Here is an 11,844-nt window from a genome sequence, read left to right as displayed (position 1 = left end):
TATCTGGACCTTAGTTAATTTATTTGGACCTACGTTATTGTAACTTAAATGGTACCTATGTATTGTGTGAACCTTTATGAAATCTACTATATTTCTACTATATTATTGTGATCATGAAATTGTGTCAAAATTCTTTTCAAATTCAATTGAAATTATGTCCAAATTCAAGCAAAATTCTGTCAAAATTTTGTCTAAATTCAGATAAGATTCTGTCAAAATGAGACCACATGATCTGCATAAAACAAGTGAAAAATGACTCTTGATTGTAGGAAAACATCTTCTTCATTACATAGGACTTAGATGTTATTACAACATATGCTTCACTTGCTAATAAGCACTATAGCCACATATAACTCACACACAACCACATAGACACACATTAGTTGTTCACTTCCACATACAGGCAACCACAACACCAATCAGGACACCTACAAAGCCCACAAAAATAGAATAATCGATCACAATTTGCTTCGGCTCAGGCTTTGGCTCATGAATCGGCTCCGCGGGCTTCACCTTCAGTCTCCAAAGTTCAACTACAACATTGTCAAGTGTTTGCTTCAACTCTTGCAATTCTACTTTCAAGTCAGAGCAATAGTCACCTGATGCCTCCTTCTTAGCCTTCAGTCAGTGTTCTTGTGCTTCCAACTTCACATTCTGCACCTCATGGCGAATGTAACCATAGGTAGTTGGATCACCTTGCACTCAAAATGCATCAATCAGAGCAGCAGCAAGAGACACAGTGAGGTCACTAATGTCAAGAATCCTTACCTTGATGTTGTACGGGCACTTGAGATACCACTCGCCCAAAGTCGTTGGCTGCTTGCTCTGGATCCTGACCAATGGAACATGGCAAAAGAGGGACTCACTACTGCCGCTACCCGTTGCGCTCGAGCCCGCTGAGGTTAGCTTATCAGGCTTTCAGTCCAGTTCCCGGCCATGGCTACACAAGCTCGGTGGTGGGATCCCAAAGGAGAGCGCGGTCGCGGGCAGTAGTGGACTCGGGCACGAGCATGGCCACAGGCACGAGCTCCAGGACACCAGCGGCTAGGGTTAGGGTGCAGACGTGGCGGCGGCCTGGCGCGGTATCGCGCGGACGCGTCGGGAGGAAGCGACATCCGTCTCGTCTCTTTGTTCGATCTCTGTGAACGACCGTGAATAAAGATGTCGGGTTCATAAACCCGGGGTCCCTCGAGGACCATCTTCCACGCTCGGGCTCGGCCCAGGAAAACAACATATATTTCATGGACCGGCCCAAAAAACTAAAACACAGTGGGTCGGAAGAGAAGTCCGATCGTCGACCGGAAGGTCTACCCTTAAAAACAGGCGCCCGCTCGTCAACTTCTTCGGCCCACCTCTCTGACCGGAGCACTCGCTTCAGGCACTAGCCGTCTCCAAGCAGTCTCTCCAATCAGAAGGCTTGGCCCAAAACATTGCTTCCTACTCCGACCCCGCGACCGGGGCTCGTGGGAAGCCTGCTCACCACTCTTCTCCAACCGACGCGCTGAGAGCCGACTGGAGTCATTCGACCGGGGGCTCTCCATTTGGAGGGAACCAGAAGACGTGCGGAGAAAGGCAAGGCATGGCTCACAAGTTAAAACCACTGTACCAGGGACCATACCCTGCATGAAACAGTGCTCTGCAGCCACCCTGACACAAAGTATTATAGGGGCCGCTAGAAACTCCCATATGGTAACCCCCCGCGTGTCTCTAGACATCGATCGGGGTATGGGCTCCAGGATTTGCCATACCGGGTGAACATAGTGTGGCTCCTCACATGCCACTAGGCATCCAGAAGTATTTGCAGGTACCGGCGTCCATCCTTCCTGAAGAAGATAGCTCGACCCCCCATGCACATCTGACATCCTACAGCGACATCGACAGTATTGGGGGGCTTCAACCATTATCCAGTTTTCATCACCGTAGGCAGCAAGGCTTAAAAATATCTGTACTCTCTCCCTCTCACCTGTAAAAGCCATCCCCTTTATCTATAAAAGGGGATGCGCTCCCTCCAACGAGGAGAGATCGACTTTAAAAAGCTCAGACTCACTAGATCGACATCAACCCCTTACGACCGCAGGACCACCAAGTTCCGACCGCAACCTTTCCGGTCGGAGCCATCCGAACCTCTTGTATACCCCTTCCTTTCTTCTTCTCGTTTGTAACCCCACTACAGACTTCGAGTACCTGGGTTCAGGAATAAAGTCACCGACCGACCCTGACTAGACATAGGGCACATTGCCTGAACTAGTATAAATCCTGTGTCATTGAGTGTTAGGCCACCTCCGATCACAACGTACAGCAAAACTACAAATATTTATTAGTTGGTCATGTACCGACAAAAGAGATAAGGCTGAGGGGCAAAACGGGAAGGAAAAAATGTCACGGCAAAAAAAATAAATTTGCTAATAAATTCGTCGCAAGGCATTTTAGCGGGTATGCCTTGTTTGATAACGACAAACAGGTAAAACCCATTTGCGGGATGGCAAAATTGCAAAGCAGACATATTCAACACTCGTCGAGGCTGCGGGGCATGAGGGGCTCGCAGCGAGTTGACGCTTGCTAGTAAGAAGTTGCCTTTTTTCAGTAATCACCATTTGGACGTTGCGAAAATATACACATATCACCACCATTTCGTATTGGGAAGCATATTCGACCAAATTTGACAGGAATTGTAAATATTCATTTCGTGTCGGACGAATGACATAGGGTCCGTTTGGTTGGGGTTTTGGTCCAAAAAGTCAAAAGCCCAACCAAAGGGGCTGCTTTTGGAGGCTGTTTTTTCAGAAGCAATTGCTTCTCCGTAGTACATTTTTGAAAGTTGGTTTGACTCTGCTTTTGGCTTTTGGCTTTTCGAAATTGATGGAATAAAAAGCTCTTTCATAGTTGTTTGAAGAGAGATAAAGATAGAAGGTATATTTTATACTTGTTTAACCAAACAGCTTTAAGCTTTTCTACATCTCACAGTCCACAACAGCTTTCCCATAGCTTACCGCCTACGACAGCTTTTTCCTATAGCCACACCTCGACGAACACACCCATAGTGTCGATCAATGCCGAAAGCCAATCTATGATATAAATTGAGCTTGACCTTAGTTTCAGTGATACTTGGGATAGCAGCATTATATCCATAACATGGTGGCCATTAATAGTACTTAATGATAGCGATTGGCTCCATCTGCTCAAGTCAAAATGCTTCTCCTTAGCTTTTAAGTCAAAATTTCAGATGAACCATTTAAAATTTAAACAGTTTTTTGCCGGTGTTTTTATTTATTTAATTTACTTGTTTTTCAATGTCAGTCAATTAAGAAGAGTATACTGATCTCGGGTGCCACCATCAACAAAGGGAGATGCATATACTTGTACTAAAAAAAAGTCGAAAACAGATTCGATATAAGAATGAGTAAGAGAACAGAGAAATCAATGTTTCCAAAATTCCTCCACGAGATCAGAGGAAGCCTCACTCGCGGACGAGATCTTGGAAAAATCCCTCTCGCAAACGAAGAAATTGCAACAAAACAAGGCAAGGTTTTGGGACAGAGTGCGTTTGCTGTGCTCTCACCAGAACATAAACGAAAATAACCCAATTAGGCAATTACCCAAGGACGAACGATTCTTCTGTGGACAGGAGAAGACATGTGCCAGCCGAAAGGGCCCAGAAAATCACCAAGGGTGTCAGATCCAGGTGAGTTTAAGGTGGCTCGGATTCAATCTCGCAAGATGGCAGGATGATTGCCGATTGCCTGGACCGGGTTCTAGTTCGAGGTCCAAACAAGAAGCTGATCTTGCGAACCACACACGATTTTGTCCAAATCAACGTTAAACCAGAACAAAATAAAACCGATTGGGATGTTCTAGGAAAAGCAACAGAACCAAGAGGAAGCACTCTGCCAACCAAGATGTGATAAATAAAAGCACAAAAAAAGCTAGACGGAAAGAAGAAACACGGCGGGTCGTGGCAATCGGCGAACCGAGGCAGGCGGCGCAGGCGCAGGAGGAGCTTGGCGGGCGGTCGAGTGGACAGAGACAAGAGATATAGATATAGATATGCGCACGAGCACGAGATTCCTAAGTAGGGTTTACATACAAGTGCTTACTTGGGCCGGCCCAATGTTAGCTCATACGGGGGAAAATGGCCCAGTGGGCGTGTACAGTACAGGGCCCAAGCGTTGAAAGGCTCAAAAAAAGAATCCAATGGATTTTCCGGCAGCTCACCGTCCCACGCCGCCGACCCGATCCAAAATCCGACCGTTGCGAAGAGCGCTCCCGTTCCCCTTTTCCTCTCCTCGCAGTCGCAGCGCGCACCAGAAAAGCTTTTCCGCCTCCTCTCCAACTGCGAATCTTCCGGCAGCTACCGCGCACGAAAGAAACCCTTGCTCGTCCCGTTCAACCGGCGCCGTCGACTCCACCGGAGCACGCCGTTGCGAGTTCCTCTCCGCGTCCTCGTTCTCCTTGCTGCTGGACCCGCTAGTGGAGATCGACCTGATTTCTCCTGTGCTGGTAAACCCTAGCTCTCTCCCTCCCTCCCTTTCCTTTCCCCCCCTCGTTCGCTGTGATGTGAACAAGTGAAGCGAAACCCTAACGTTCCTACGGTACATCGGCCCGTTTGGTCCAGATGCGGCCATTCTTGGGATGCCGCGTATGTGGATTTGTTAGCTGTTCCGAGCTTAGCCCTCCGTGTGGCGCATCTTCTTGAGCGCGCCCAAGGTCTCAGTGGGGATCACAATCCATCAGTTAGGGGAGCGAGGGGTTCAAAAATTCTTTCTTTGTTAATTTGTTGGCATAAGCAGATCTGATGCTTATGTAAAATCCCAGTTAGATCTTGGTTGACTTGGTAGTAGAGGATATGTGCGTTTTGATGTTCTTGGATTCACTAATTTAGGGGTGCTTCCGTCTATGTCATCTTAGTGGAAAGTGCTATCACATAGGTGGGGAAAGAAAGGTTGCACAGTTACATCACCAGGATCCTATCTAGACACTATCTCCTCTATGTAAATTGTTCTGTTATGTAATTTTGCTAAATGAAATTTCAAAAGCAACCTCTGTAAAATGAAATGCAACTTCTTCCCCTGGTTCTGATCCAGTTTAATATGTTTTCCGTTTAGTGATACTTATGGATGAAAACGGATCGGATACGAACGGATATTACTGATATTACATTTGTTTTCATATTTCTGTCTGGATTCGGATTCGAATACGGATATTGTCAACCATGTCGGATAGGATATGATTGGATATCGACATCATAAATATGCGGTTTGATTACGAATATCCGGACTCGGATACGAACAAATCTGAATTCCTCTAAACGGATTCGGTCTCGAATTCGGTCGGAAAATATCTGTACCGTTTTCACCCCTAACTGATACTTCAAATCCATATTAAATTTGCACCCGCAGAACTTATTTCAGATCTTGTTCAGTTTCTGTACAACAGAAATACCGTATAGAAGTCACCATTTATTGTTTCTATGTTCTGATTAGTTTATCTTTGCAGTCAATTGGATATTAGCCAGGCTTTCAAGGTAGAACAAGAAGCTTTTTGTTCCATCATGGCCTTACCAACTCCAGTACCTGTTTTGTTTGATGAGAACCAACAGATAAATAGAGGTGAGATTGCATTTTTATCAAAAACTAATTTGTGAAAAGGAGTTTTCCTGAAATAGATACATTTTTTATCTGCATGTTCAGGTAAGATGGCTGATGGACTAAGGGCCAAAGGGCTGAAGCCATCCGAGAATCCTGGCAAGCAAGGGAGGAGAGCTCTTCATGATTTGTCCAACGTTTCTAAAGGCACTGGTTTGAAGGACACTTCCACCCTGAAAGAGAAGTCCCAGCAGAAACCTCGTAGTAATGTGACCAACTCTATTAAAGGCACTGCTTTGAAGGACAAGCCCATCCTGAAAGAGAAGTCCACCCAGAAACAGAGGTCAGAAGCTCTTAAGAACCCACTGAAAATTTTAACTGATGAAGAGATCAAAATGTGCCATGAGTGGGCTAAGGATGGGGTGGAGGGATTTCACTCGACACAAAATGATTCTCAGAAGTTGGATAAGGATCTGCTAGACAAACGTATGATCGCTCTTCTTGGTTCTTAAATATGTGTGTCATATCTATATATGTCTAATTATGCATGCTATTTAGGTGTCAAGAAGAAAGTGGCAGCGGTAAACTCAGCCTTGCGTGGTTGGTCGGTATTTGATTCTCTAAAGTTTCCAGCTAAGGTATGTGGCCCAATATCACACAATACTTTTAAAAATTCGTGCAGGTTGTTCATAAGGTTGAAGTATGTTATCAGGGATTTATTTTACAAAAATCATGACTCCATTTATGCATGATTGGTCAGTCCCATGCAAGCTCATAATTAAGCAAGCAGAACTTGTTATTATTAAGAATGAGATATTAGAATGGGGAAAGTATATGTTACTTGATTGTGTAGTTCTCCTTGTTAACTGATACAGTTGTCACTAGTCCGCTTGAGTCATGGGGTAAAGCAGTAAAACGATAAATCACCTAGCTTTCTGGTAGTAACGGGAAACTACTATCACAGAAGTTTATATTGTGTTATCTGCTGACAAGCTTGATCTTCTTTGGTTGCTCCAGTACCTTATAGTTTTGACAAAGCTATGTTTGTGAGATAGTCATTCTTGGAATTCTGAATCTGGCTCTCTACTTACAGCATTTGCTTATTATAAGAAAATATATCTGAAATTTAAAACACCTTTAATAATCAGCCCATTTCTGGATATTGGAATTTTCCCAGTGCCAATAGTACTGAAGGAAGCTGGCTATCTATGAATAACGTATTGTTTCACAAGGCAACAGCATCTTGTCCCATTGTAGGTTTATTTTAGGAAGAAAACAGGTCTCCCATGTAGGGTATTATGGTCAATAAAAATCTGAAATGTAGCATGTGTAGAAGTTCAATTACAGTTGGTTCATATTATTTTCTTAGCCATCTTGTCATCTGTATGCGCCTATGCATTTTGGATTATGTCCTGCTATTGATGCATCATTTACACTAACAACATGAATTCGCATCCAGTTATTTGATTTGCTCTCTTGTTATACATATAGCTATGCAATTAATTCCCATTGTAAAGTGTAGACATCGAAGCAAGTAGCAGATAATACTAGAAAGATGATTTCTAGACCACAGCTTTTTTCCCCGTTTCCTCTCTTTTTTCTCCCATGCACTGTCATACCAGAAACATAATTCATGCGTCTCTTTATGATTCAGGAGGTTGCTGAGTTTTTTAATGAACCAAATGTGCTGGAGCTGGAACCTGAGATTCTCCCGGACATCAGTTGGCGTCTCCCTAGTTCAGCAGGTAGGTTTCTCCCTTATCTCTGACAAATGTGTTGTCAATCACGTTTTACCTGCTGTACTTGCGAAGTGTTGCAATCCACCAGCTACTTTTTTTTTGTCTCTTTTGTGTTTTCTCTTCGATTCGAAATATTTCAGTTCTTTCCATCAGTGATATTTCAGTTCTGATTGCATGTAGCTTGTGATTTCCATGCAGATGATAAAGCAAAGATGGCTGAAGACCGTCTTGATGAGCTTGACCAGTACCCTTCTTTGGAGGAGAACAATCCAGTTATGTTTGAGCTGAGAGATGACGAGCCAGCCATCCCGCAGCTGGGAGTGTATTGAAGAATCTGTGCCAGTTGGACAGAAAGCTCTGCTGGCTGCTTGCTCTGGAGCCGTCTAGTCGTAGAATGCTAAGGTCTTGAACCTGATGTTTTTCCCCAGCTATGTTCTGGTGGACGTGGGTGATGTAGGATTTCACAGTTTGAGTACTAGTCCTTGTTCCAGCGGAAGCGACAGCGCTTCCTGTCTGGTAGACTGTCTCCAACAAATGTACATCCAAACCTAAAATGAGCGAGAGAACCAAAATCAATTTTATACGGGAGATCTATTTTGGGTTGTTTGGGAGACAATCCAAATATAGACATTCTCTCTTCTGAAAACTCATTCGTAGAAATGATTTTCTTTTGGTTCTTGTTGTTGGAGAAAATGGCAAATAGGTATTGAACCTTTTGTTCCAGCGGAAGCGACGGCGAGAGAACCAAAATCAATCTTATACGGGAGATCTATTTTGGGTTGTTTGGGAGACAACCTAAATATAGACATTCTCTCTTCTAAAAACTTATTTGCAGAAATGATTTTCTTTTGGTTCTTGTTGTTGGAGAAAATGTCAAATAGGTATTGAACCTTTTGTCTATGAATGGGTCTTGTATTTTGGATGTTGTTGTTGGAGATAGCCTTATGCTCGTTGATGGTGATGGGTTTGTGGAACTGTGGGTGATATAATTGTATCATTTTCAGCAAACCAAACCTATGAATGAACTCTATGGCTCTGTTTGTTTCTCTTATAATCTGATTTTTTCGGCTTATTTGATTTTTCTTTCGTAACAAACCTGTCGTAACAGTGTTTCGGCTCGGGGCCTATATATTTTCATGAATCATGATATGACTTGGCAGGAGACGAAGCGGAGTCGTCGGGTTGGTTCGTCGAAACACACTGAAACTTGTAGAATCAAAGGGCTAATCACATCAGTGTCACTATAGTACGGGGGATTCGCGCATCTACTACGGCAGGCAGGTCTTCGATTGGCCAAAAGTCAAATCGAAGGCGTGCACGAGAGGAGAGGAGCGCGTGATTCGTCCGCCGCCCGCCCGTCCGAGACCGGCAGTGTGGGCGCGTGGACGCGAAAGATTATTTAGACCTCCTCCTCGGCTGCTGCCTCCTCCACACACTGACCTCGCCGTGCCGTTGAGAGGTCAACCAGGCGCGAGGAGAATGGGGACGGAGGCCGACGCCGCAGCCGTGGACCTGCTCCGGTCGCAGATCCCGTTCCAGACCGACGGGGAGATCGTCCTCCCGCCGCGCGGCGTGGGGCTCGTCCTCGTCGACCTCTGCAACGGCTTCTGCACCGTAGGCGCCGGGAACCTCGTGAGCCTCCTTCTCCTCCTTCTCCTCTTTACCCACCACCGTCTCTAGGTTCTCGTGTGCAGTGTGCTCGCCCCTTTTCTTTTTCTTCCGTATCGCCTCCTTCCTTGATGATTGTTTAAGCTCGCGTCGCGTGGGATTGGGAAAGCTTCGGTTCTGTTCTGTTCCTCGCTTGATCACAACACTAAAATCGTTCGGTTTCATGGCAAGAAAGGGTAAGCAGTGCAGCGATCTCTTGGTAGGAATCTGCGATAGGGACAGAAGTGATCGCTCACTACTGGATTTATCCTCCTCGATTGTATCGTTGTATTTTTCCTTCCTCTTCCCTCTACCTATTTTTTTAGTCTGTTTCCTGCTCGTCCCTTTTCCTGCTCATCAGTATAAAAAAACTCTCGATCAGTGTTTGGATATGCACGATAGGGACAGAAGTGATCGCTCACTACTGGATTTATCCTCCTCGATTGTATCGTTGTATTTTTCCTTCCTCTTCCCTCTACCTATTTTTTTAGTCTGTTTCCTGCTCGTCCCTTTTCCTGCTCATCAGTTTAAAAAAACTCTCGACCAGTGTTTGGATATGCACAGTACAGATGTACAAGTAATGCCCCGTTGACCGCCATGGCGCCATGTTAGATAGACCTGAAATTTCTGCCGATCCTATGAGACCGTTCTGTTATTATCTAGTATAAAACACAGTCTGTCATTGTTATATTAGCATGTTCTCTTCGTTTCTCCTTGCAATTTTCGCACTCCCTTTTGGGTTCATGTGTCGTGCTATTAGTAGGTTTGATTATTGTTTCATACAGACTATTTTAGACTGACCGAGTAATTTATGCTTTTCGTTCACAGGCTCCTGTCGCGCCAAATAAGCAGATCAGTAAGATGGTGGAAGAGGCCAATAGGCTATCTAAGCTGTTCTGTGATAGAAACTTGCCAATCTTTGCATTCCTGGATACCCATTATCCAGATAAGCCAGAACCGCCATATCCCCCTCATTGTATCATTGGTACTGGGGAGGAGAACTTCGTTCCAGGTTGGTGCTAAATATTTCAGAATTGTTGCCCAACTTGGTGCTTAGCTTTTATTTCCTGTTAGAGTGTGTTTGGCTTTAGGAACCAAACCTGTCCCAAATGATGTGGTGCGTCATGAGTCCATCCCATGAATTTTGGTGGAATCACCTCGTTCTTATGCTTGTACTAATTATTAGCTTGAGATGGACGAGGTGGTAGAGAATCAATTCATTTTATTCAACAAACCAAACAAAAAAGTGAGTGACAAGATGATGGACCACCCCATTCCTCAAACCAAACACATCCTTAATGATTTATAGTACATGAGAAGAACAATGAAATATGATTGATTTTGTGTGTGACCAATTTCATTTTGCAATGTGCAGATCTGGAGTGGTTGGAAAAGGAGCCAAATGTGACTATAAAGAGGAAAAGTTGTATTGATGGGTACATCAGCTGCATAGAGAAGGACGGGTCTAGTGTTTTTGTTGACTGGGTTGGAAAATATCAGATCAAAACTGTGAGTTGTCTTAATACAGAAGGATTTCAGAGATAGACTCTATCCTATTGCGTATGACTTGGGGGCATGGGCTCAATGCAGGTCTTGGTACTCGGGATATGCACGGACATCTGTGTTTTGGATTTTGCAAGCTCAACTTTGGCTGCTCGAAATATTGACCGAGTGCCACCATTACAGGATGTCGTGATTTATTCAGAGGGGTGTGCTACATATGACCTTCCTGTTGAGATTGCTATGAATATCAAAGGAGCTCTTGCCCATCCACAGGTACCGAATCACTGATGTCCATACATTCAAAAAAATCAAACCGTACACTATGGGAATCTTCAGATGGCCACAATCACATTTTTATATATAGAAGAATGAATGAAAAATTATCCTTGGGGAAAAACTAAACCTAGAAATTTTCAAGGTGATACTGCTCAATCCATTTACATAATAGCGTGGTTGTCGGCTGACCTTTTTTTTTCCAAATACGCACCTTTACAAAATTTATTTCATGCCAACAGCAAGGAAAGTTTGCACATACAGAAAAGAAAGAGAACCATTTCGTTTCCAAATGAACAAATTTATTTTAATCAGTAGGCTTTGCCCCTCCTGTTCCCTCAAAAAAAACATGCATGATTCTTGGGAAACTTGAGGGGTTAAAAGATATTGCTCCTGTGTTAAGTTTTCACAATCATCAGTTGCAAATAACATTCTTTTGGAACGAATAGAACATTACTCGACATAAACTGGATGCTCTTTAAGAGATGCTGAAGGGAGAACCTTACAATCAACTTACCATTCAATATTGCAGGATCTGATGCATCATATTGGACTCTATATGGCCAAAGGAAGGGGTGCAAAGGTAGTTGACAGGGTGGTTATTTGAACCTTGAATCAAAAAACTTGCCCTCGTCGTAGATAGTGATGTTGCTAGAGTTTCCTCAGTCCTCTCATCCTGCGTCTTAGCAGAAAGTTGTTGAGATACTATATAATGCTAGCCACAACTATGTTGAATATCTAAAGATGGGCTCATTTTGTGGTTAGCTTGTACATATTTCCTAAGATTACTGTCCTGCCAAACATGCGCCATTTTAATATGCACCGTGTTTTCTCATTGGTTGCTAATGTTCGGTTCTGGGACTGTATATTCATATTTAATAAAATACTCCCTCTATTTCATCAAATTATAAGATGTTTTGATTTTCTAGATACTTAACTTTTGCTATGTACTTAGATATACACCATGTCTAGATACATAGTAAAATGTATCTAAAAAAGTCAAAACGCCTTATAATTTAGAATAGAGAGAGTATAAAACTTTCTCCAGTCTCGGCAAACAAAATGTTGGTTGAAGGGAGCTTTATATTACTAACTTGGTT

At 43.6% G+C, this 11,844-nt stretch overlaps 2 protein-coding genes and 1 pseudogene across 3 annotated transcripts; 2 read left to right on the top strand and 1 right to left on the bottom strand.

Moving 5' to 3' along the window:
* Nucleotides 1–387: 387 nt before the first annotated feature.
* On the bottom strand, nucleotides 388–1,976 carry LOC136465824 (uncharacterized; annotated as a pseudogene).
* A 2,321-nt stretch (nucleotides 1,977–4,297) lies between these two features.
* LOC136463755 (uncharacterized) lies at nucleotides 4,298–8,074 on the top strand. Its single transcript, XM_066462733.1, has 6 exons — nucleotides 4,298–4,497; nucleotides 5,494–5,606; nucleotides 5,688–6,068; nucleotides 6,141–6,220; nucleotides 7,237–7,327; nucleotides 7,520–8,074. The coding sequence occupies exons 2-6, from the start codon at nucleotides 5,549–5,551 to the stop codon at nucleotides 7,648–7,650; spliced, it is 741 nt and encodes a 246-aa protein (XP_066318830.1). The 5' UTR covers nucleotides 4,298–4,497; nucleotides 5,494–5,548; the 3' UTR covers nucleotides 7,651–8,074.
* Nucleotides 8,075–8,639: 565 nt separating this feature from the next.
* On the top strand, nucleotides 8,640–11,581 carry LOC136463754 (nicotinamidase 1-like). Of its 2 annotated transcripts, none has more exons than XM_066462732.1 (5): nucleotides 8,640–8,953; nucleotides 9,797–9,980; nucleotides 10,344–10,477; nucleotides 10,655–10,744; nucleotides 11,277–11,581. In XM_066462732.1, exons 1-5 carry the CDS (start codon nucleotides 8,801–8,803, stop codon nucleotides 11,349–11,351), a joined length of 636 nt encoding a protein of 211 aa, XP_066318829.1. In that variant the 5' UTR covers nucleotides 8,640–8,800; the 3' UTR covers nucleotides 11,352–11,581. The 2 variants fall into 2 exon arrangements, with proteins under 2 accessions (XP_066318829.1, XP_066318828.1); XM_066462731.1 differs by having other exon boundaries at nucleotides 8,661–8,953; nucleotides 10,559–10,744.
* The last annotated feature ends 263 nt before the right edge of the window (nucleotides 11,582–11,844 follow it).

Source organism: Miscanthus floridulus, chromosome 7 (genome assembly GCF_019320115.1).
Source record: "Miscanthus floridulus cultivar M001 chromosome 7, ASM1932011v1, whole genome shotgun sequence".
In the NCBI taxonomy this organism is placed as follows: Eukaryota; Viridiplantae; Streptophyta; class Magnoliopsida; order Poales; family Poaceae; genus Miscanthus; species Miscanthus floridulus.
This window is presented reverse-complemented; position numbering and strand designations above follow the sequence as displayed.

Excerpts from the sequence above, each read along its gene's own strand:
- LOC136463755 (XM_066462733.1), top strand. The coding sequence starts at position 5,549 with ATGGCCTTACCAACTCCAGTACCTGTTTTGTTTGATGAGAACCAACAG. Across the intron at positions 5,607-5,687 it reads GAACCAACAGATAAATAGAG|GTAAGATGGCTGATGGACTA; the intron begins GTGAGATTGCAT and ends CTGCATGTTCAG. Across the intron at positions 6,221-7,236 it reads CTCTAAAGTTTCCAGCTAAG|GAGGTTGCTGAGTTTTTTAA; the intron begins GTATGTGGCCCA and ends TTTATGATTCAG.
- LOC136463754 (XM_066462731.1), top strand. The coding sequence starts at position 8,801 with ATGGGGACGGAGGCCGACGCCGCAGCCGTGGACCTGCTCCGGTCGCAG. Across the intron at positions 9,981-10,343 it reads GGAGGAGAACTTCGTTCCAG|ATCTGGAGTGGTTGGAAAAG; the intron begins GTTGGTGCTAAA and ends TGCAATGTGCAG. Across the intron at positions 10,478-10,558 it reads GAAAATATCAGATCAAAACT|GTCTTGGTACTCGGGATATG; the intron begins GTGAGTTGTCTT and ends GGCTCAATGCAG.